At 36.9% G+C, this 21,785-nt stretch overlaps 3 protein-coding genes across 4 annotated transcripts in view; 2 read left to right on the forward strand and 1 right to left on the reverse strand.

The window, feature by feature from the left end:
* Nucleotides 1–322: 322 nt before the first annotated feature.
* Nucleotides 323–8,601, forward strand: LOC113057680 (histidine--tRNA ligase, cytoplasmic). 2 transcript variants are annotated; one of them, XM_026225141.1, is made up of 13 exons: nucleotides 323–476; nucleotides 1,920–2,009; nucleotides 2,107–2,226; nucleotides 2,311–2,406; nucleotides 2,603–2,728; nucleotides 2,857–2,964; nucleotides 4,077–4,175; nucleotides 4,412–4,505; nucleotides 4,578–4,705; nucleotides 5,233–5,505; nucleotides 6,372–6,488; nucleotides 6,585–6,731; nucleotides 8,399–8,601. In XM_026225141.1, exons 1-13 carry the CDS (start codon nucleotides 387–389, stop codon nucleotides 8,456–8,458), a joined length of 1,548 nt encoding a protein of 515 aa, XP_026080926.1. In that variant the 5' UTR covers nucleotides 323–386; the 3' UTR covers nucleotides 8,459–8,601. The 2 variants fall into 2 exon arrangements, with proteins under 2 accessions (XP_026080926.1, XP_026080927.1); XM_026225142.1 differs by lacking the exon at nucleotides 323–476 and adding an exon at nucleotides 1,082–1,371.
* A 524-nt stretch (nucleotides 8,602–9,125) lies between these two features.
* On the reverse strand, nucleotides 9,126–15,993 carry LOC113057682 (dead end protein 1). The gene is made up of 4 exons (XM_026225145.1): nucleotides 15,448–15,993; nucleotides 15,155–15,260; nucleotides 13,646–14,107; nucleotides 9,126–10,139 (listed from the first exon to the last, which is right to left on the reverse strand). The coding sequence occupies exons 1-4, from the start codon at nucleotides 15,469–15,471 to the stop codon at nucleotides 9,604–9,606; spliced, it is 1,128 nt and encodes a 375-aa protein (XP_026080930.1). The 5' UTR covers nucleotides 15,472–15,993; the 3' UTR covers nucleotides 9,126–9,603.
* Nucleotides 14,920–21,785, forward strand: part of LOC113057681 (GDNF family receptor alpha-4-like) — a 34,113-nt gene continuing 27,247 nt past the window's right edge. The window contains exon 1 of the mRNA XM_026225144.1: nucleotides 14,920–14,998. The gene's annotated coding sequence lies outside the window, so the exon portion shown is untranslated. The remainder of the gene's footprint in view (nucleotides 14,999–21,785) is intronic.

A 21,785-nucleotide genomic window follows, 5' to 3' on the forward strand; every position in this document is an offset into this window, starting at 1 on the left:
GCTTTAATTACAAACTGCACACTAACGTTATACTCGTACTATTTTTATCTTATTATGTCTTTTTATGGCAAAATAGTAAGTGTAGTATGCTACTACACGGATCACCATATGACAGTTGTGAGAAAAGCCTTTAGAAATTTGCAGGTGACACTTCTTGATGAGGGATAAAAATGTGTGTATGTATGTATTTATCATAAAAATACGTGAAACTAGCTGGAGTACTACTAGCATTTCTTTCTTTTTTTTCTTTTTTTAAACAAGAACTATAATATAATTTTATCCTCGTTTTTTAGCGCCCCTAGCGTTCATCCGAGCAAGCGCAGTGACGTTTAACGTGTGCGCCCGCAGTAGCTGGCTGCAGTTCATCATCAGAACTCGGAGGCACTATGGCCGATAAAGTACAGCTACAGGAGGCGATTAAAACACAAGGAGAGGTCGTCAGGAAACTGAAATCAGAGAAAGCGAGTAAAGAACAGGTTAGTATGAGAGCTGATGCGTTTCAAAGATTAATGACGGAACACATGATCAAAGTGTGATCAATCAATCATCTTCCATATATAAAAAAAAATTGGTGACCCTAAATATTTACGTATCGTGACAGGTTATGATATCTGTTAGTAGTTTTAATTGACTCCAATGTCATTATGTATTATTTAATGCGGCATTAGCCAGCTCATGCAATCTATCTGTCAGTCATGATGGACATCATTACATTATGTGCATGGCTAATTAAATCTGTACTGATCAGTGGATATTATGAAATGCATTCAGTCATAGTGATTTCTGTAGAATGTAAAAGCGAAGTGGAGTGTCCATAAATCACGTGATCAGTGATTGAAAACAAGACTCATACTCAAGCACGTGTGTAACACGCATCTATAACATAGGACAATATAAATTTGAACAAAAAGACCCATGAGAAGTGCCAAGTTGAGCCATATGTGATGGCTTTATGTTTCACCAGGTGGTAAAAAGCCCCTAATATGGTTTAAATGCTCATCTAAGAGGAGTGATGTGATTCTACTTCAGTTTGGGGATGTTGGTTGATTTTGACAGCCTCCTCTCCTGTTTTGCTTCCTTGTTGCTGTGATGCCTCTTTTATGGGCCCCTAGTGACACATGGTTGCTCACCACTTTTCTCCTGCTCTTTCTGCTTGTTAATGCGGATACCACCATCATCATTCACTGCACACCTGGATTATCCTCGCTGCTTTTGGACTGTATGGGACTGTGATTTTGGTGTTGGTTTGGACTGTGCATAATGAATGCTCTGGGGCTTGTCTCCACACGGCTGTGTGCTGGACTCATGGGCCGTCGGTCTGCTGTGAACCTGCCATCTCTGCGCTTCTCTTCTGGAATGACTTTATCACAGGTACGTATGCAAATGTGTGCATTAATTTGCTAAAAAGTAACAGTACAGACATTCTTTGTCTGTTTTTAATTTCTGTTAATTAAATAATACTGAAAATATGTTTCATGGTTTTATTAAGCAGCACAACTGTTGACAGGATTGATAATAGTAAAAAACAAACAGTTTCATTAAGTTTCAACAATAATAAAAATAAGACAATTCTTGAGCAGGAAATCAGCATATTAAAACGTTTTCTGAAGAATAATGTTGCACTGTGTGCATCACAGGAATAAATTACATTTTACAATATATCAAAATAGAAAAGTTATTTTAAATTGTAATGAAGGCTTAGAAAATAACAGGTCACTTGAGAAAATTTGTTTTCTAACCCCCATAATTTAAATTTCCTTAATGCATACGGAAGTGAATTATGTTGTGTGTGTGCAAAAAATGTTTTAATTAATTGTAATTTAAAACTGCAAATACACCCATAATGTATTGAGATGTTTTAAATGATAAGAATGAGAATTGTTGTAAAAATATAAAATTTTACTTCTGATTATTTTTAGATTGATGAAGAAGTGGCCAGACTGTTGCAGCTCAAAGCTCAGCTTGGAGGAGATGAGGGAAAACATGTGTTTGTTCTCAAAACAGCCAAGGTATAACATAAACTGACATCTCAGACACAACGGTGTGTTTAAAGTGAGCCATTTTGCAGTGAGCTACTGTATTATATCTCTCATTTCCTCTCTATAGGGGACCAGGGACTATAACCCCAAGCAGATGGCTATCAGAGAAAAGGTTTTCAACATCATCATCAGCTGCTTTAAACGTCATGGTGCTGAAACCATCGATACCCCCGTCTTTGAGCTGAAGGTCTCTTGAGCTGTTACACATTAGTTTGAGCATCACATACTTGCATTAACTCACCGTAATGAGTGTTTATTTGCGTTTCTGTAGGAAACATTGACAGGGAAGTACGGTGAAGACTCCAAGCTCATCTACGATCTGAAGGACCAGGGAGGAGAACTTCTGTCTCTGAGATATGACCTCACTGTATCCATCAGACATGTTTTTATTGAATCGTTTGATTAGTGGGTATTTATTATTGCTGTAAAAGCCATTTTGGGGTGGGCCTAAAATCAATAGCATATGGCCAAGTGCACATGTGCATCTCACCATAACTGCATAGCATTTTTTGAAGACTCAGGAGTGCTGTCTGCATTTGGCTCCTTGACTCTTTTCTCCTCAGGTCCCATTTGCTCGCTATCTTGCAATGAATAAAATCACCAACATTAAGCGCTACCACATTGCTAAAGTGTACCGCAGAGACAACCCAGCCATGACCCGGGGCCGTTACAGGGAGTTCTACCAGTGTGTAAGTACAGTAAAATGAGCTATTTTTATTATTATTAGTACTACTAATTGTGGTAATGGAAATCTCTTGTTGTTATAATTTTTTTATTTATTCAGTATTGAATCTAAACCTTGTTCTTGTGGCTGCAGGATTTCGATATTGCAGGTCAGTACGATGCCATGATCCCTGATGCCGAGTGTCTGAAGATTGTCTACGAGATCCTGAACGAATTAGATCTAGGAGATTTTCGTATTAAGGTTGGTTGCTGGTCATCACGAGAAATTGTCAGTGTTGTGGGCTGCGTCTGAAAGTTGAAGCACTCTGAGGTTTGAAGGCAACAAGGCACGGCATAATCCAATGATCGTGTCACATCCTGTCTGCTGTGATGCCATCATCTGGGGTGCGTTTCCCAAAAACATCGTTAGCAAACTATTGTCGCAAGTTCCGTCGTTACCAACGTAGTTCAACAATTCAGTTTTTCCCGAAACCACAGTTCAAATGAACATTCGCAAACAGCGTCGCAAACTTACGTGGGAAAAACTACAGCTCTCCACCTGTGGTTAGAAGCGTAGTTTCTTGTTAGAAAGACATATGGACTTAAACTATGATCTTGGGTACAATAAGCAAGTTAACATGCAGGACAATCTATATCTTACATTCTATTTAAATATATATAAATATACATTTTAATTAGGGCTGCACGATATTGGGAAAAAATGACATTGCGATATTTTATTTTTCTGCAATATATATTGCGATATGAAATTTAATGTGTTCAACACCGCAGCATCGCAGAGATCTTGAATGAATTTGTAGAAGTTATTACTCCACCACATGTGTGTGATGTCATTAACAACGGCCCTAAATTGTTGAACTATTGTGGTTCAAACGACAGAGATGTGACCGTGTTCGGGAAACAGTCGTGACCGACTAGTTAGTTTCCTCAACAACGTTAATCAGTGAGTTATGTCTTTGTATGGGAAGCGCACCCCTGATTGATTTTTGAAGGCAGCGTAGATGTATCCATCACTGCTTAAAATATCTCACTATCCTGTGCTTTCCATTCTGTGACAGCGGAGTTAAAAAATAAAGATGGCATCTAAAAGATGACGTTTGTGTGTAAATGCACCTTTCTGACCAACTTTTGATGTCATTTCGAGTTAGAAATTAGTATTGTCGTAATTTAATATTGCTTAGTTAACATGTTTAGTTCAAACTACCTCAGAAGCCTGTCCTGATTCAGATTTGAGAGTCACTGCAACAAGTCAGAGCTGCGTGAGCTTTCGGATGCAGCCATCGTCACTAGAGCACTTGTCATTTTAGCTTTTTATGAGATCAAAATGCAGTAGTAACTCTTGCAGTGTTTCAGGTGAATGACCGACGCATTCTAGATGGATTGTTTGCTGTGTGCGGCGTTCCTGACGAGAAGTTCCGCACGATCTGCTCCACAGTGGACAAACTGGACAAGGTCAGAGCTCAGACTTGAGCCGGTGAATGGCAAAGCAGTATTTATTGTTAGAATTTTTTTTTTTTTTATCAGTTTATTAGCAGAATTTGAAAGCTGAGACTTTTTCTTATCAAAAAGCTTATTGGTTAGGAGGCACGCTCCAAATGGTTTGGGTTGTGATTGATTAAATTCAGTTAATCGATACTGTCAACCCATCCCTGACTGAAGGTCTGACCTGCTCATCGTTGTGTTTATAGATGGCCTGGGAGGATGTAAAAAAGGAGATGGTGAATGAGAAAGGGCTTTCAGCGGATGTGGCTGATCGGATCGGGGAGTATGTCAGCATGCAAGGTGAGAAAACAATCATCATTCCCACATTTAACAAAGTGTTACCCTACATCTGCTGACATCTTTGACCTTCAGGAGGACAGGATCTGGCCGAGCGGCTGCTTCAGGACCCCAGACTGTCCCAGAGCAAGCAGGCCTGCGCTGGACTCACCGATATGAAGCTGCTCTTTAGCTACCTGGAGCTCTTCCAGGTCACAGACAAGGTGAGGTCAGAGGTCAAGAACTTGTCAAAAGAAAATGGTTATTCCCTGTTGTCCTTAAAACTGAACAAAAGGTTGTAGTGAAAATTCTTCTACTCTGCAGTCTTTTCTAATTGAATGTTTATCAATCAAAATAACTGCATTTATCTGTAATATAGAGCAGTATTTTGAACCAATGAGATTTCACTATGGGTGGAGCTACAGAGCATGATGTGACTTGTTACCAAACTGACTTAAATACAGCTCGTTAGAACAAAAATTCAAAATTAACTTGCTGATGCTGTATCACTTCACACGTGATTATTTTTTATGCTCCACATGCATCTTCCTTACATTTAATGACCCATTAGATAAGAAATACACACCCTATAAAATTTATTACAATGGTGTTGCATTTCAGTAAATCCAGTTATAATTTCATGTTCATTACTTCTTTTTTCACACCCATTCACACTCTGCATCTGTGATCTTGTTCTTTTCGTTTGTCCTCATTAATTTTGAAACCTTTCTCTCTCTCTCTTTCTCTCTAGGTGGTGTTTGATTTGAGTCTGGCTCGAGGACTGGACTACTACACTGGTGTGATTTATGAAGCGATTCTCTCCCAGACCATCCAGGCACCGGTGTCCATGCCTGCAGAGCAGAACGGGGCAGATGAAGCTGGCGTAAGCGTTGGCAGTGTGGCCGGTGGAGGGCGATATGATGGTCTGGTGGGCATGTTTGACCCCAAGGGCAGGAAAGTGCCCTGTGTGGGCGTCAGCATTGGGATTGAGAGGATCTTTTCCATCATGGAGCAGAAGGCCGAGGTGAGTAAGAGAAAGAGGACTTTTTTTTTTCTTTTTTATAACCAAAGTCTGTTTTGGAAGCTTGTGTTATACTATAGTGTTTACATTAATATGAAATGGCATTTGCAAAAAATTAAAAAAAATTAATGTTTTAAAATGTTTCATTGTTTAATGCTTTTTAAACATTTGGAAAGATTCTTTTTAATTGTTTATTTTAATTATGTAATGCATTTTAAATGTATTTACATTAATTTTTTTTTATAAAAGTACATTTTTAGAATGGTGCCACTGTATTATAATATGAAATGATATGTAACATTTAAAACTTGGAATATTAATGGTTTGTTTTAAATATTGAAAAAAAACATTTTGGAAGATTAATGTAAATTTTTAATATTTATTTAATAATAAAATTTATAGATATTTATTTTAAAATGATTAATAATTTAAGTACGTTATTAGGAACGTGCCACTATTTTAATAACGTATTTAAAACTTAAAAATGTGAATATTAATGTTTCGTTTTAAATATTTATTTAATGCTTTTTAAACATTTGGGAAGATTAATTAATTGTTTGTTTTTAATATTTAATTTGATACTATTCAAATTCTTTTATGTCATTGTGTACATATAGAAACTTTTTTTTAACTTTTAAAAACAATATTAATGGTTCATTATTATTGTAACAATAGTTAAATTACTAAATGCTGCTTTTGTTTTTATTACAAAAGGTATTTAATATCATAAAATGTATGGCTTTATATTTATATATATTTTTATTATTTAATGCTATTTTGTATTACATTTTGTGCATTTTTAGAATGCCACTGTATTATAATATGAAAGGTATTTAAATACTAATATGGAATGATCCCATGTTCTTCAGGCATCTTCAGAGAAGGTGTGCACCACTGAAACTCAAGTACTGGTGGCCTCGGCACAGAAGAACCTTCTAGAAGAGCGACTTAGACTGACCAATGAGCTTTGGAATGCCGGAATCAAGGTTTGCATTTGCTTGAATGTCGTACCAAGAAAACCAAAATTAATTTGAAGTTGTAATGTGGATCTCTGACTCTGAACCATGTATTATGTGCTGTAGGCTGAAGTTTTATATAAGAAAAACCCAAAGCTGTTGAGTCAACTGCAGCACTGTGAGGAAACTGGGATTCCACTGGTGGCCATTTTAGGAGAACAAGAACTCAAAGACGGAGTTGTCAAACTGCGCAACGTAGCCAGACGAGAAGAGGTAAAAACATTTACAACAATGTCATGCCATTCACAAAACATTTCAACTGAGTATAAACAATGTTATGAATAAAACATGCTACATTTGTCATACAATCTTGTATTGCATGTATACAGGTGCTGGTCATATAATTAGAATATCATCAAAAAGTTGACTTCACTAATTCCATTCAAAAAGTGAAACTTGTATATTATATTCATTCATTACACACAGACTGGTATATTACAAATGTTTATTTCTTAAAATTTTGATGATTATAACTGACAACTAGGGAAAATCCCAAATTCAGTAAGGCTAATACAAAGAAAGGATTCTTAGAAATCTTGGCCAACTGAAAATTATGAGCATGTACAGCACTCAATACTTAGTCAGCTCTTCTGCATTCTTGGGTCTGGCATATCGCATCTTCCTCTTCACAATAGCCCATAGATTTTCTATGGGGTTAAGGTCAGGCGAGTTTGCTGACCAATTAAGAACAGGGATACCATGATCCTTAAACCAGGTACTGGTAGCTTTGGCACTGTGTGCAGGCGCCAAGTCCAGTTGGAAAATGAAATCTGCATCTACATAAAGTTGGTCAGTAGCAGGAAGCATGAAGTGCTCTAAAACTTCCTGGTTTACGGCTGCGTTGACCTTCTTGGACCTCAGAAAACACAGTGGACCAACACCAGCAGATGACATGGCACCCCAATCCATCACTGACTGTGGAAACTTTACACTGGACCTCAAGCAACGTGGATTGTGTGCCTCTCCTCTCTTCCTCCAGACTCTGGGACCCTGATTTCCAAAGGAAATGCAAAATGTACTTTCATCTGAGAACATAACTTTGGGCCATTCAGCAGCAGTCCAGTCCTTTTTGACTTTAGCCCAGGATAGATTCTTCTGACGCTGTCAAGGAATGTGACAGCTGAAATTGTCTTGCATGTCTTGTATACGCCTGTGCATAGCGGTTCTTGAAGCACTGACTCCAGCTGCAGTCCACTCTTTGTGAATCCCCCCCCACATTTTTGAATGGGTTTTGTTTCACCATCCTCTCCAGGGTTTTGTTATCCCTATTGCTTGTACACTTTTTTCTACCACATATTTTCCTTCCCTTCGCCTCTCTATTAATGTGCTTGGACACAGAGCTCGGTGAACAGCCAGCCCTTGACCCTTGTGCAAGGTGTCAATGGTCGTCTTTTGGACAACTGTGAAGTCAGCAGTCATCCCCATGATTGTGTAGCCTACAGAACTAGACTGAGAGACCATTTAAAGGCTTTGCAGGTGTTTTGAGTTAATACACAAGTTGCTGGCAAAATTAATCACAATGAGCACATTTTTTAAAAAGGTTATTTTTAGGTTTTTTTTACATTTGGGTGAGTACTTAAATACCATAATTATGTGTATATTTATTGGGATCGCATACTTCGGATGACAGTGTACAAATAAAGATAATTAAACATCTAAAATTGTTATTTGAAGCAGTGGGATCACTAGATGAGGCCTTAATGAACAAATTTTTGCGAAAAAAAAAAAAAAAAAAAAATGTTGTGGCTCAAAATTAGCCAGTGCGCATTTTGACTAATTTTGCCAGCATGTCACATTCACCCTTACTTTTTGTCTTTGGGAGTCTGATCAAAAATAATAATTAAAATATAATAACTAATATTTTGTCTGGTATCCTGTAGGTTGATGTGCCCAGAGTGGATCTGGTGGATGAGATCAAGAAACGGACCTTGTTGTCTTAAAAACAGTCACCATACAGACAGAGGAGGACAGTGGACCCACTTACCAAACGCCAGTTACAATTGTCAAACATTCAACTCATTGCTTGCTCTTTTAAAATGTGCTTGGATTACGTCAGATCTATCAATAAATGGAGTAACTAAGATGGTTTGTCTTGTCTTAATGTGTCAGTCATATCAGTTAACGCCACATGCAAGATTACATTTTCTCCACATTCTATGCTATTTTGTCTTTAAGACGGTTATACATATTAATATTGTAATTGTATTTTTATAGGAACATTTTACAGTAGTAATTGAGACAGCTGAGTATTTTGATTTTTACAGCATTAAAAAATATTTACAGTAGGAATATTTGAATATTTAAGATCAATAAGAATTGTAATTTTACAAACTTCTTTTTTTTTACAATTTCACAGTAATAAATTTCATACAAAGTAATAGTTTTTCATAAAAATAATTTTATAATCATATTGATAATTTAAAAAATGAAAAGATTAATTTTTTATCTCTCCTTGTAAATTGAGGTACAATACATATCTGTAGCAATTTTCTGCATCAAAGTTTAATACTTGCTTACATGTTAGGGTGTTTTCAATTGCAGAGACTTCTCATCCAAGTCATAATCAGGGACTTGATCAATAGCATACACAAGAATTATTTCTTGAACAACTTATTTACTGTACAAAAGTCATTTATAGTCAGTACAACCCATCAAACAAGGAAACAAGGGCACACCATGCAAAGTCAACAAACGTGACAAACACTCCAAATAAATCGTGAAAAGTCAAATACAGTGAAAAACACTCAAAATAAGAAGTCGTGAAAACATGCAGTCATCCAAATGTGATGAGGCTGACTAACAAAAATGATTAATATTACATAGTTAAAATATTATAAAACATTATACCAACGAGAACATAATACTTCAAAACTCTTTCATAGCACTGAATTCAAGAGCTTGTAAAATTAAAAGAATATCACTGCCTAGATTGGCTTTTTTTTTTCTTCTTTAACATTAAACGAAATACTTGTTTAATCATTAATTTCCACTTACTCATCTCAGACTGGAACAGTACATGCCTTCAAACCATAATACTTAACGTAAAACATAATGTCACATTACATTAGCAAAAGCAGCTACATTTTTAGAAAGGTCGCAAGTTTGAGACTTTACACATGGTTTGGATCACCTGCTCAGCAGCGGCTCGATAAACTTCTGCCTTCATGGCTTGAATGCTGGTGCCTGGAAGGATCTCGATAACCCCGTTCAGAGGAAAAAGAAGGCCTGGGACCAGGACTTTGAAGTTGAAGTAGAGGAAGCCGTCGGAGCTGGTGCGATGGAAACGGACTTCATACTGCGGAGTGCCGAGTCTGTGCAGCTCACATATCCACTGCAGCTGAGACACGGCATCCTGATTCACAGGGGCTCGAGGCATCATCTCATCTCTCAGGCTAGCCGGACCTCCCACAGCCCGGAAGAAGGGCTGGATTGGTGAGTGGGCTGGGACATCATGAAGCAAGGGCTGAGGGTGCAGGTGGGGAGGGGTGATGGAGGGTTTGGGGAGGGGATTCAGAACAGGTGGAGTAAAGCGGTCATCTTCTCCAGTCTCGTCGACATGCTTGGACTTGGAGAAGGACATCCATTTCACAGTAATGGAAATGCCGTACTGCTTCCTAAAAGCTAAAAAAAAAAACAAAGACAAAAACAAACAACTTAAAAGATCTGGGCCCGTATTCATAAAGATTCTAAGAATCCTCTCAGAAAACTCTTAATTTAGATTAAAAACTTTTACGTAGGAGTCTTAGCTTAAGAGCGATTCGGGACCGATCTGAGAGCAACTCTGAGTAAGGAAAAGACAAAAACTTTCATCTTAATGATGAGGCGAGGTTGACCCCGTTGCTATGTATGACACAATCTTTTGAAGACTGTGATTGGTTGGTTGTCCAAGAAGAAAAAAAAAAAAAGTGATTTTAAGTATAGGCTCTATTCTAATTGTCCCTTTGAATTTACATACGTAGTTTTTCCTATTTGACCATTCTCTCGCACACACACACATTATATGTGTGTATATAAATCCTTTTTTTATTTACCATGCTTGTAATTTCCTATAAGGTATTTGATTGGCTTAGAATGATAAAAATTGTTCCAGTCTTTGTAATTACAGTGATTGCTGTCCTATTTAAGTGGCGGTTTGAATGTTGGTTTTAATGTATCAAACATGGAATCAAAACCAAGAAGGGCGAGAAAGCCAAACTGGACAGAGGAACAGTGTTTACTGTTAGCCCAGTTAGTGGATGAACACAAGGCCATTCTTAAAGGAAATTCGGGCCGGGTGTCACAGCAAGGGACAAGAAGCAGACATGGGAGCGTATAACACAAAATATTAACGGTTCATTCCCCCTGCTTGTGCGCACCTATAAGCCTGCTATATTCATAAATGCAGTTTTTTGAGCCTGTAAGGTGGAAATGTCCAGTGGAAACGAAATGAACTGCGACACAATAAGATGTTCTGAAAGTGCTGTAATTGTTTGTGTGATCACTTTGCTTACAGAAGGTTGTGACAGACCCCAAATCATCACTATTGCATTGTTGCATTTTCCCAGTTGCCAAATATCATAATGTATTGATCAATTTATATATTAAATTATAAATTATTATATAATCTATAGCGTTTTATTAACTCACTGTCATCCATTGTCTGCAACATATTTCTTCTGCCTCTTCGTCTCTCTGCCATTTTCTCCTCTGCTAAAGAAACTCTTAAGCCTCTTAAGTCCTCGTCTGTGCTCCTAACAAGTTTGACCTTAAGACCTCTTTTAAGGGTTAAGATGCTTTCTGAATTACTTTTTCCTTTAATTTTAAGAGTAAACACCCACATTTCTTATAATTTTCTTAGAATTTTGTCACTAGGAGCTACTTTTTGCATTAAGATTCTTTATGAATACGGGCCCTGTTCTTAATTAACAGTGACATCATTTTACAATATTTTCTCTTACTCCAGTCTCACGTGATCCTTCAGAAATCATTCTAGTATATTGGCTTGCTGCTCAAGAAACATTTACTATTATCAATGTTGAAAACTGTTGTGCTGCTTCATATTTTTGTGGAAATGTGATCCTTTTGTAAAGATTCTTTGATGAACAGAAAATTTGTGAGAACACCATTTACTTATAGTATAGGGATAGTTCACCCAAAAATCATAATTATGTTATTAATAACTCACCCTCATGTCGTTCCAAACCAGTAAGACCTTCATTTATCTTCGGAACACAGTTTAAGATATTTTAGATTTATTTCGAGAGCTCTCAGTCCCTCCATTGAAGCTGTTTGTACGATATACTGTCCGTGTCCAGAAAGGTAAGAAAAACATCATCAAAGTAGTCCATGTGACATCAGAGGGTCAGTTAGATTTTTACATTTTACAATTACATTTTGGTCCAGAAATAGCAAAAACTACAACTTTATTCAGAATTGTCTTCTCTCTGTTGTGAGAGAGTTCGAATCAAAGCAGTTTGTGATATCCGGTTCGCGGACAAATCATTCGATGTAACCGGATCTTTTTGAACCAGTTCACCAAATCGAACTGAATGGTTTATAACATTATTAAGCAAATATCTTCGCCATCGTCACTCTTTATTATTAAGCGGGAGTTTTCAAACTGTTATGTCTCTGCGTGTGCCGCGCTCGTTGTTGTGTATGGCGTGCGGTCTGGTCCAAAAATAAGGCTACTGATTTGTCGCGGGAATTCAACGTACAGTTGCCAGTAGCCACTGAGTTTACCACTGACAGGCTGGCGGTGCATCAGTATACACACTCCCCTCACACAGCGAACGACTCACATTCCTCAGCGAACGAATCGCTTTCCTCACGCAGCGAACGACTCACTTTCCTCAGCGAATGAATCACTTTACTCACGCAGCGAACGACTCACTTTCGTCAGCGAATGAATCACTTTCCTCACGCAGCAAAACTCACTTTCCTCAGCGAATGAATCACTTTCCTCACGCAGCAAACGATTCACTTTCCTCAGCGAACGACTCACTTTCCTCACGCAGCGAACGACTCACTTTCCTCACGCAGCAAACGATTCACTTTCCTCAGCTAACTCACTTTCCTCAGTTAACGACTTGTTTGCAAAAAGAACATTTATTTTCCTCAATACTTTTATTTTAGTTTTCAAAACTTTATTTTCTTTTACAAAACGTTATTTTTTTGTGTATATATATATAAGGCGTTGAATTGACTCCATACATCGCCAATGATGCCATTACCTCAAGCGCAAAAGGAACCGGTGAACCGTTTTCTTCAACCGGTTTATTGAATCGAACTGTCTGAAAGAACTACTGGTGATCCGAAAACCGATGCAACCGGTTCTTGACTCGTAAACGAGTCAGTCTGTTGTTCATTATCTGGCTCGGCTCTGTGTTCATCTTCAGTTCTCTCTTCACAGCAGTTCAGTCAGTGTACTGTTTGAGTAAATGAATTACTCCGGGATATTGGTTTGTTTTAACTCAGAGGGAGTGTCAGCCACATTAAAAAAGTTAACAGCTTAAGTCATTTGTGGATGAATGCGTATTGGAGAGGCGAACAGTTTAAAATGATTCAGTTCGATTTGGTGAACTGGTTCAAAAAGATCCGGTTTCATCGAATGATTCGTTCGCGAACCGGATATCACAAACTGCTTTGATTGGAACTCTCTCTCACAACAGACACGGAAGAGAAGACAATGCTGAATAAAGTCATAGTTTTTGCTATTTTTGGACCAAAATGTATTTTCGATGCTGACCCTCTGATGTCACATGGACTACTTTGATGATCTTTTTCTTACCTTTCTGGACACGGACAGTATACCATACACACAGTTTCAATGGAGGGACTGAGAACTCTCTTTTTGGGTGAACTATCCCTTTAAAATAGACATTCGTCACAATCTATATGTCCATCCATGCATCTTTGCTAAATAAAAGTATTCATTTAAAAAAAAAACGTACAGAAATATATTGATAAACTTTGATGTACTGCTTAATGCATACTACTCAAGTATATATTTGTTAACTCTACCACAAGTTGTAAAAAATTCACACACTGCACATGCAACGGCATACTACATTATTTACATATATACTACATAAATAAAATAAATAGCCATTCAGTTAATTTCCAAATATTTCCATGTCCCGACATACCTTGCACAAGCACTTTCTTGGCCATGGATGCAGCGTAGTGGGAGGAGTAGCTCACTAGAGCCACAACCTCTTTCCCTTTGGGCCCAGCCATCTTCAGCAGGACCTCCTCCACCCCGTCAGAGATCATTCGCAGCACCGTCAGCAACTCCCCCTGATTTGTGCTAGTTGGAAGATCCCCCAGACGCAGCTGTCGCTTCTCTGTGCTCTTGCGCACGGTCAGGCATCCCCCCTCCGGCAGACGGTAGTGATGCAGGGTCATAACGGCAGCGGAGGCGGTGACCGGGTCACCATACTTAGCGTAGGCGAAGCCACGGTTCTGCCCACTGAAGTTCATCATGAGACGAAATTCATAAATTGTTCCAATGCTCTGGAAAAGAGGGATCAGGTGGTCCTCATAGACATCACATGGGATCTGACTGATGAAAACCTCACACCCCGGGCCGGGAGCAGGACCTTGCCAGCCTGGAGTTCAAGAAAAAAGAAAAAGTCAAAAGGAGTGATCATTTTTGTTTGATCAAAAACAAATGTGACTGGCATTAGATTTTAAAAATACTTATTGTTGAAACAAATTTTATAACAGTATGAGAAAGAGATGTACATGAATACATTTATACATACAGTATCTATGTGTAAATGCAACATAATACTTAGAATTGAAGTTATGCTTCATTTATACATGCATACATATGCACACACACGCTTTTGCTAAAATACACTTTTTGAAAGTGCTTTAAAAAATAAAATAATCAAAACAGATAAATAAATAAGAAACCTTGGTTAGCTGTAACGTCAAAGCTTCATGCATTCATGTCGACTAGTGGTCAAACTGTGATTAAAAACATCTCTTAATAAATGATGACCATCATAGACACTGAAATGCTCAACTGTCAAGATCTGACTTTATAAAAAATATATATTTTGAGATTCATTTCATAGCTCTTTTAGATATGAAGATCAAGGCAGATGCAACCTCAATCTGAATATGACTGAAGTTAACAATTTTATAACTAAACCACACATAAACACTTGGTGTCTGCTTTATACAAGTTATATACATCTAAAGTGATCAACACATTAGAATTGAAATTCCATTAGCTACAAATGTTACTTTAAAAGTGATCGTGAACCAATCATCTTCATCAAGCAATAATCTAAAACCGTCCAATCAGCAATAATTGACTTGCAGCCTAATTGAGCCTCAGGTGTCCATGCTTCAATGGAGGTAAAGAAAAAAAAACACATGAAGCATGGTTCAAACTTTAATAAGATAGCTACAATGTATCAGTCCTACATGACAAGCTGTTTTAAACCCAAGATGATGAGGATTCATTCCTGAAACATCTTACAGAACAGGTAAACAACCTGTTTCTGCTCTACTTAATGCTTAATGCCATGTGCTACAGCTGTCTTCATCCACATCATACTTCAGTGTCATGCTATGAGACATAAATGAGCTTGAAATGCCACCAGTTGTGTTTTAATTGCGAAGTTCAATTCGAGAGTACTTACCAACAGGAGGACCACCATATTTCCTCTGCCCATTGACCTGTGTTAAAGTGACTGAGCTTTTCTGCATCCATTCTTGTAGTGATTTCAGTCTCTGCGGGTTCAAAACCTGCCAGCAATCAAATCAGAGAGGCGATGTAATGTTTGCCAGGTTACATCGGTGAGCTGAAGTGCTCTCAAACGTCAAACTGTGGTGACTGGAATAAACTCCCATTGCGTCAAATTCTTACTTGCACAAAGTTTTGGCAAAACAAGTATGTTGTTTATAAATCTTAACTGTAAATAAACCCGCTCACCTGCTGTAGCTGCTGTCCCTCCATGCCGCTGTCCACCTGTGATGGCACACCTGTAAATCAGTGGAAAAGTCAAGCAAAGGTCATTAAAATAAACCTCATGGCTCTCTGGAGACACTATTGGACACGCTTGAGGAAAGTGGGCGGATTCTGCGCAGCTCGCTCAAAATTCAGTCTTGAGCATAGATGATGATGAGACTTACACAATTAAGATTTTATAGACGGCTGTTAAATTTATGATTCTTCGTGTTTGCGTGAATTAATCTTTTATATAGCTGGTGTAACTGGGGAAACAATCATTAGGGACGTTCCGCTCCTGACCAGCAGGTGGCAGCTGCGTCATTCATCACCAGCTTTGGCAACATCGTTATCATCTCTCCAAAGTCATATATGTACATATGTTTATTTTAGTTTTTTTGTTTTGTTTTTGTATGTACAAAACAGCAGGACATATGGATATCTTCCGGTGTCTTTCTTCCAAGAAAAAGTAGTATTAGGTGTTTTTTTTTTTTTTTTTTAGATTTTTGTTTTTGTTGGACATTCCATTTGTTTATAGTTTAATTTCTCATCTGAAATTAATTTCTTATATTAAATAATTTACTCCTTGCTTTTATTTTAATATCCTTTAAAATAGATTTTTGTGATGCAAAGCTTAATATCCATCAGCCATTAGGCATTACTCTAGTATAAAGTGTCACATGATCCTTACGAAATCATTCTAATATGCTGATTTATTATTAGAAAGATAAATTTTGGCAACAGTTGTGCCGCAAAATACTTTTTTGGAAACTGCAATATTTTCTTTGATGAATAAAAAATAAAAAAGAACAGCATTTATTCAAAATGTGAATCTTTTCTAACTATATACATCTTTGCCATTACTTCTTACAAATTTAACACATCCTGTATATTGTTAGAAAAGATATCTATTTAAAATAAATGCTCTTCGTTTCAACTTTTTATTCTTTAAAGATTCCTGAAAAAAAGTATCACAGGTTCCAAAAACAATATTAAGCAGCACAATGGTTTCCACCACTGATAATAAATAAGCATATTAAAATGATTTCTGAAGGAAATGGTCTGTAGCACTGGAGTAATGATGCTGAAACTTCAGCTTTGCATCACAGGAATAAATTAGATTTTAATGTTTATTAAAATAGAAATTTTTTACGTCATAATATTTCACAGTATTATATCTTTTCTGTATTTTTGATCAAATAATTATAGCCTTGATAAGCATAAGAAAATCCCTCCTCCGATAGTTATGTTTGACCAGTGTTGTGTGTGTGTGTGTTCATATATACACACTCACACATTGTTTGTTGATGATTTTGTTTGTGATACCTGAATGCCACTCACTGAATAAACATATACAAATTGATAAGTTCATGTAACAAAACTGTAGCATATTTGACATAAGCGTCATTGCATTAAATTTTTTATATAGTATATGCTTCAAAAGCTATGCTTGTTAAAATGTGCATTTTTTTTTTTTTTAGTATTTACTAAAAAACTTGAGATTCATCATGATGTTTTAAACAAGAATGTACGTGACCATGACGCCTTGTTTTTGAATATGCATAGGGCTAATTCAGATAAACACCATCCAAGGTTGTTGTTGTTGTTGTTGTTTTTTTATGTTGGCAGATGAATTAATGGGTTCGGTGTGTCATACATGTCTTGCCAAGTTACAATAAAATGTAGGTCTGGGGCAAAAATGACATGAAAATGATCAAAGACAGTATTTTATGTAGTGACTTTTGAATTAACACCAACTTGCGAATGCGTGAGTGCAGGTACACAGTTTGTCAGTATAATATGATACTGTGCCAGATGAAAGGCAGAGCCTGGCTTAGTTCTCAGTTTGACCTGCAGCTCTGACTTTTTAGCAGGAGAAAATCCCTCTGTTGCCTCAAACCCTTTTACTTCCCTGAAAAGAAAAACAGACAGAATAGACATCTGTCGTATGTTTTTCTCATTCCTTCCTGCAAGATCCTTTGCATCATTCCCTTTTCTCTGCTGTGAGATGTGCTCATATGACTTTTTAGAAGTGCAATTACAGTTTGTTTGCATGGAAATAAACGCAATTCAACACCTTCTCATGTAGCGAAGGTCATAAAGCTGCCTGACACTGTCACATTTACTGCAGTCACAATGATCATTTGTTTTAGAGACTGTGCATATCATTTTTCCAAATTAGACTTGCGGAAATTGTAACCTGCTAGTTTGGTCACCTGTGGATTGATGGTTTAACTCAGTGCCAGTTTGAAGATGATAAAAAAAAAGGACCAGATTTATGGCATGTGTAATGAAGCTGTATTCTGATATTATCGTTTTCTTGTTTATCCTGAGCCTTGTCTCTGCCTCTGGCTAATTAATTTATAACCTTTTACATCTAAACATTGAAATCTGACTGATGTTATCTGGTTGCTATGCAATGTGTGCTGCGTAGCGACAGCAGTTCCATTACCGTGGGGTCGTCACGCACATCTGTGAGCCTGTCCTGAAATGCACACACACGCGTTCTCATACCCCAGCCGCCCAGCCTCTCCGCCTCCCCGGGGCTCACCGAGGGACACACAATCTGTCCAATGTCAAAACTCATATCCTCAGTCCTGTCACTCACCCTGTAAACACACTCATACTAACTTTCAGGGTGCATGTCTCAGTGAACTTGAATCTTCTTTTGGCATTTAGGAGTAGTGCTTTATCTGATATAGGGTGTATATTTCTTTTTAAATGTGTGGAATTAGTTGTCTTAACATAAGTGAACACTTTTTTTTTTTTTTTTTTTTTTTTTTTACTATGTACTGTATATGTGTGTGTACACACAAACAATTTTAAATAACTGTTTTCTATTTGAATATAAAAAAATGCACATGTACATCATCAAGATGTCTGTTAAAGAGCACTTTATCTTGAAAGCATTTGCTGTGTACAAACATACAGTCTTTAAAAATTCAGATTTACACACATTTTAAATCATAAACATCATTGATATTTTCTAAATGCCTATTTAATGTCTGAAAGGGAGAGTAGAAATGTGTAGATGAGCAAACACTTTAAAAAATATATATTCCAGATGTACATCTCTGAGATGTATGTGTGCTATAGGGATCACTTAATTTTTATTTTTTTATTCATTTTTTTATTCATTCATTCAGGATATAATAAAGCAGCTTCCATCCTAAGTGCAGGAAGAGCTATAATTTATTAAAAGGCTATCAGCACCACAATAAATAGAAACAGTAACTGATTCAGAGAGAGGAAAAACGTGCTCATAGCTTAGAGGCTCCCTGATGGTTTAACCTGGGTAAAATGTGACTCACGTTTCTGTGGGTTCCTCCCTCCTGCCCCACTAAAACCTGATACTCTCATCACAAACCACTGCGTACATACTTAGAAGTGTTTGCTAAGGTAATTGTCATTATTATTTTTGCTCATAAGGCTAGAAGCCCTTTTTTGTGACATTTCATTCATATAGTTAAGTCAATAGCAAACAAAAATTGTTTGGTTATAAACATTCTTCAAAATATCTTCTTTTATGTCCTATTAAAGAAAGAAACTCACAGAGGTTTGGGACAATATATGGGCGACATAAATGATGACAGAAGTTTTGGTTGAAGTATCACTTTCAGCACTGTTTGGTTATCTGTTGGACATAAATGACATGCAAAATAAATATTACATGGACAAGCCTCTGATGAAGTCTGAAATTACATTTCTAAATTATGCACTCACCAACTTTAGCTTTGTGATGTGTGTGTTTTAATAGTTGGACTCGTACCTGCTGAGCACATAAAACGTTTTTTTTTTTTTTTTGTGCCACATGTTCTTATTTTCTGGCTGATTGCATGTGCAGTGGTGTGTGTGTGTATGTTTGTGTGTGTGTGTAAGTGAAACATAGGAACACTAGCAATCAAGGTGAACAGACGCTTCTAATTCAGCTTGCTGATAAAACGTGTCGATGGTCCTTTGTGGGGTTTTCATTACTGTATTGGAGTCATGCGTCTGTGTTTTCTGAAGCGTGCTGGTCAATATTAGTACTAGAGTCTATCTCAAAGGGACATGTTTGTTCTTCCTCCACCCCACCCTCCTCCTTTTCTCTGCCATCTCACTCTCTCTCTGTTGTGATGGGTTTGATGCTGACAGCCAAGACAAAGCATATCTACAGGAAGTAGAGGTGAACATCAGTAAGAACAAGGCCCTGATAGTGGACTTGGCAACACTTTACAATAAGGTTCCATTTGTTGGCTTTAGTTATAATGAACTAACAATGCAAAATTATTCTAAAGCATTTATTAATCTTAGTTAATGTTAACTTCTACGTTTACTAATATAGAGTTTCCAATTGTTTTCTTAAGCTGCACCCCGATATGTGTAAAATAATTACTTGAAGAGTTTAAGTTAACATTTCAATAATAATTGCGGGATTGTTAGTTAATGTTATAAAACCATAAAAAAATGTTGTAAAATGTGAAATAAAGGAAATGTTAACTGAAATAAAACTTAAAACATTAAATAAAGAAAATAAAAGCTTTACTGACATTAAAAAACAATAACTTATAAAAATGGCAAAAACACACAACAAAAAAAGAAACATAAAAACAAAAACTAATTCTAAATATTAATAAAAACTATAATAGGGTCCAAATTATACTAAAATAACTCTAGTTTGTGGTTCTCTGATGTTGCAAGTTCTCATGCCATGCAAGTAATGTCCATGAATGTACATAAATGCAGCCTGTTAAGGAGAGGTGTGCAATTAAGTTTTGCAAACAAGTTCGAACTTGAGTTTTATCCCTGACAGATGAACAAACAGGCTCCGATTGTTCTGGCCTGAGTGCAGGACATCTCCGCATCTAAACAAGATTATATTGGAAGAAAAATCCCTCAGGATTTCATCCACACTGCTGAGGTCAGATAAAGCCCTACTGTGGCTGCAGGACCAGCAGGGGTCAGGAGGAGCTATTTCCCTCAAGCCATCCAGATCCTTAATCAGGGGACTGCAACCACACATACCAATAACTGTATAATAATATGTATAACTAGCAAACATTTACACACATTTATTTGATCTGCATCACAAATCACTGTGTTTTTGCATATTAGCCCCTAGTTCACACACAAAACAGCCCCATGTACTGTATAAGGTACCAGAAAAAGAATAACTTTAAGTGTTAACCCATTCATAGCACTGTCATCATAAGCTGAAATAAAAAAAGGAAATTCTGAACATGACAGGATGAACTGTTTAAACTAAACTGTTTGGGTTTATGAGGTTTTCTGATTTGCATGGAGATTCAACAGCGATTTTCTTTAAAATAACAAAATAAACAGATTTTCTGATTGTTTTAATCGACAAGGTGGATATGTAATGCTTTACCTGCCAGGCTTAATAAATAAATAAATATCTGACACCTGACAGCTTTTGAACTGTTATGTCTTAGAGTTACAGTATGTCTTTTCTTCCTTATTGTTACAATGTATGTGATGTGATGGGTAGAGAATCAAAATTTGTGGACACATAATTTCGTTTTAATAGTTTTTGAGTTCAGTTGCTTGCATTTTCTGTTCAAAATTGCCTTTGGCATGGGAATAAAAAAAAATAAAAAAATTACACATACTATATATATATATATATTATAGATAGATAGATAGGTATATAAAATACAAAATTACTAATAAAATATATTTTCATATATTTAGGCCAGAAAAGCGCCTAACAGCATATTTTTGTGTCTGCACTTCTTCAAATGACTGATTGTGTTCATAGAAGGACTCATAGAGTGTATATGACAAACACAACTCTCTTGCCAACTTGTGACACGGTTCGTTTTATCCATTTGCAGGCCTATAATTTACTGCCAGTCAAAAAAGTCTGTAAACCAGCGTGTGAGAGATACAAAACACACAACAAAAACTAGTCTTGTATTAAACACTAATCTGCTTCAAACATTGCTGAATGCGTCCTACAATTAACAATATGAATTAATTAGCCTACATGAACTACAGCAAGTGTGCTTAAACTACTTAATGAGAACAACTTTGTATTTAGTTCGTGTTTGTGTAGCACAGCAGCAAGTTGTTATCTGTGAGGGAGACATAACTGACCGTAAACTACACACATCTGCCAACTTCCTCTTTTGGCCTCAGGTTATCAAAACCCTGCAAAGCCAGTGATGTATAAAAAAAATCTGTTCTGAGATTTTCTCCCCCTTTTCCTCATAACCTTGGCGATGAGGAAATATTTTATTTAGTGGATTTAGTCGTTTTTAATACAGCAGACACATCCCCCCTGCGCGTGTGCGCGCTTATGTGTAGCTATTTTATGTCAAAAA

The sequence above is a fragment of the Carassius auratus genome, chromosome 39, assembly GCF_003368295.1.
Source record: "Carassius auratus strain Wakin chromosome 39, ASM336829v1, whole genome shotgun sequence".
Lineage (NCBI taxonomy): Eukaryota > Metazoa > Chordata > Actinopteri > Cypriniformes > Cyprinidae > Carassius > Carassius auratus.

Bases quoted from the DNA above. Each gene is read 5' to 3' on its own strand.
- LOC113057682 (XM_026225145.1), bottom strand. From the start codon at position 15,471: ATGGAGGGACAGCAGCTACAGCAG. The intron at 14,108-15,154 runs GTAAGTACTCTC...CTTGAACTCCAG, and splicing joins ATATGGTGGTCCTCCTGTTG to GCTGGCAAGGTCCTGCTCCC. The intron at 10,140-13,645 runs GTATGTCGGGAC...TTTTTTTTTTAG, and splicing joins CAAGAAAGTGCTTGTGCAAG to CTTTTAGGAAGCAGTACGGC.
- LOC113057680 (XM_026225142.1), top strand. From the start codon at position 1,261: ATGAATGCTCTGGGGCTTGTCTCCACACGGCTGTGTGCTGGACTCATG. The intron at 2,010-2,106 runs GTATAACATAAA...TCCTCTCTATAG, and splicing joins TTGTTCTCAAAACAGCCAAG to GGGACCAGGGACTATAACCC. The intron at 4,176-4,411 runs GTCAGAGCTCAG...TTGTGTTTATAG, and splicing joins CAGTGGACAAACTGGACAAG to ATGGCCTGGGAGGATGTAAA.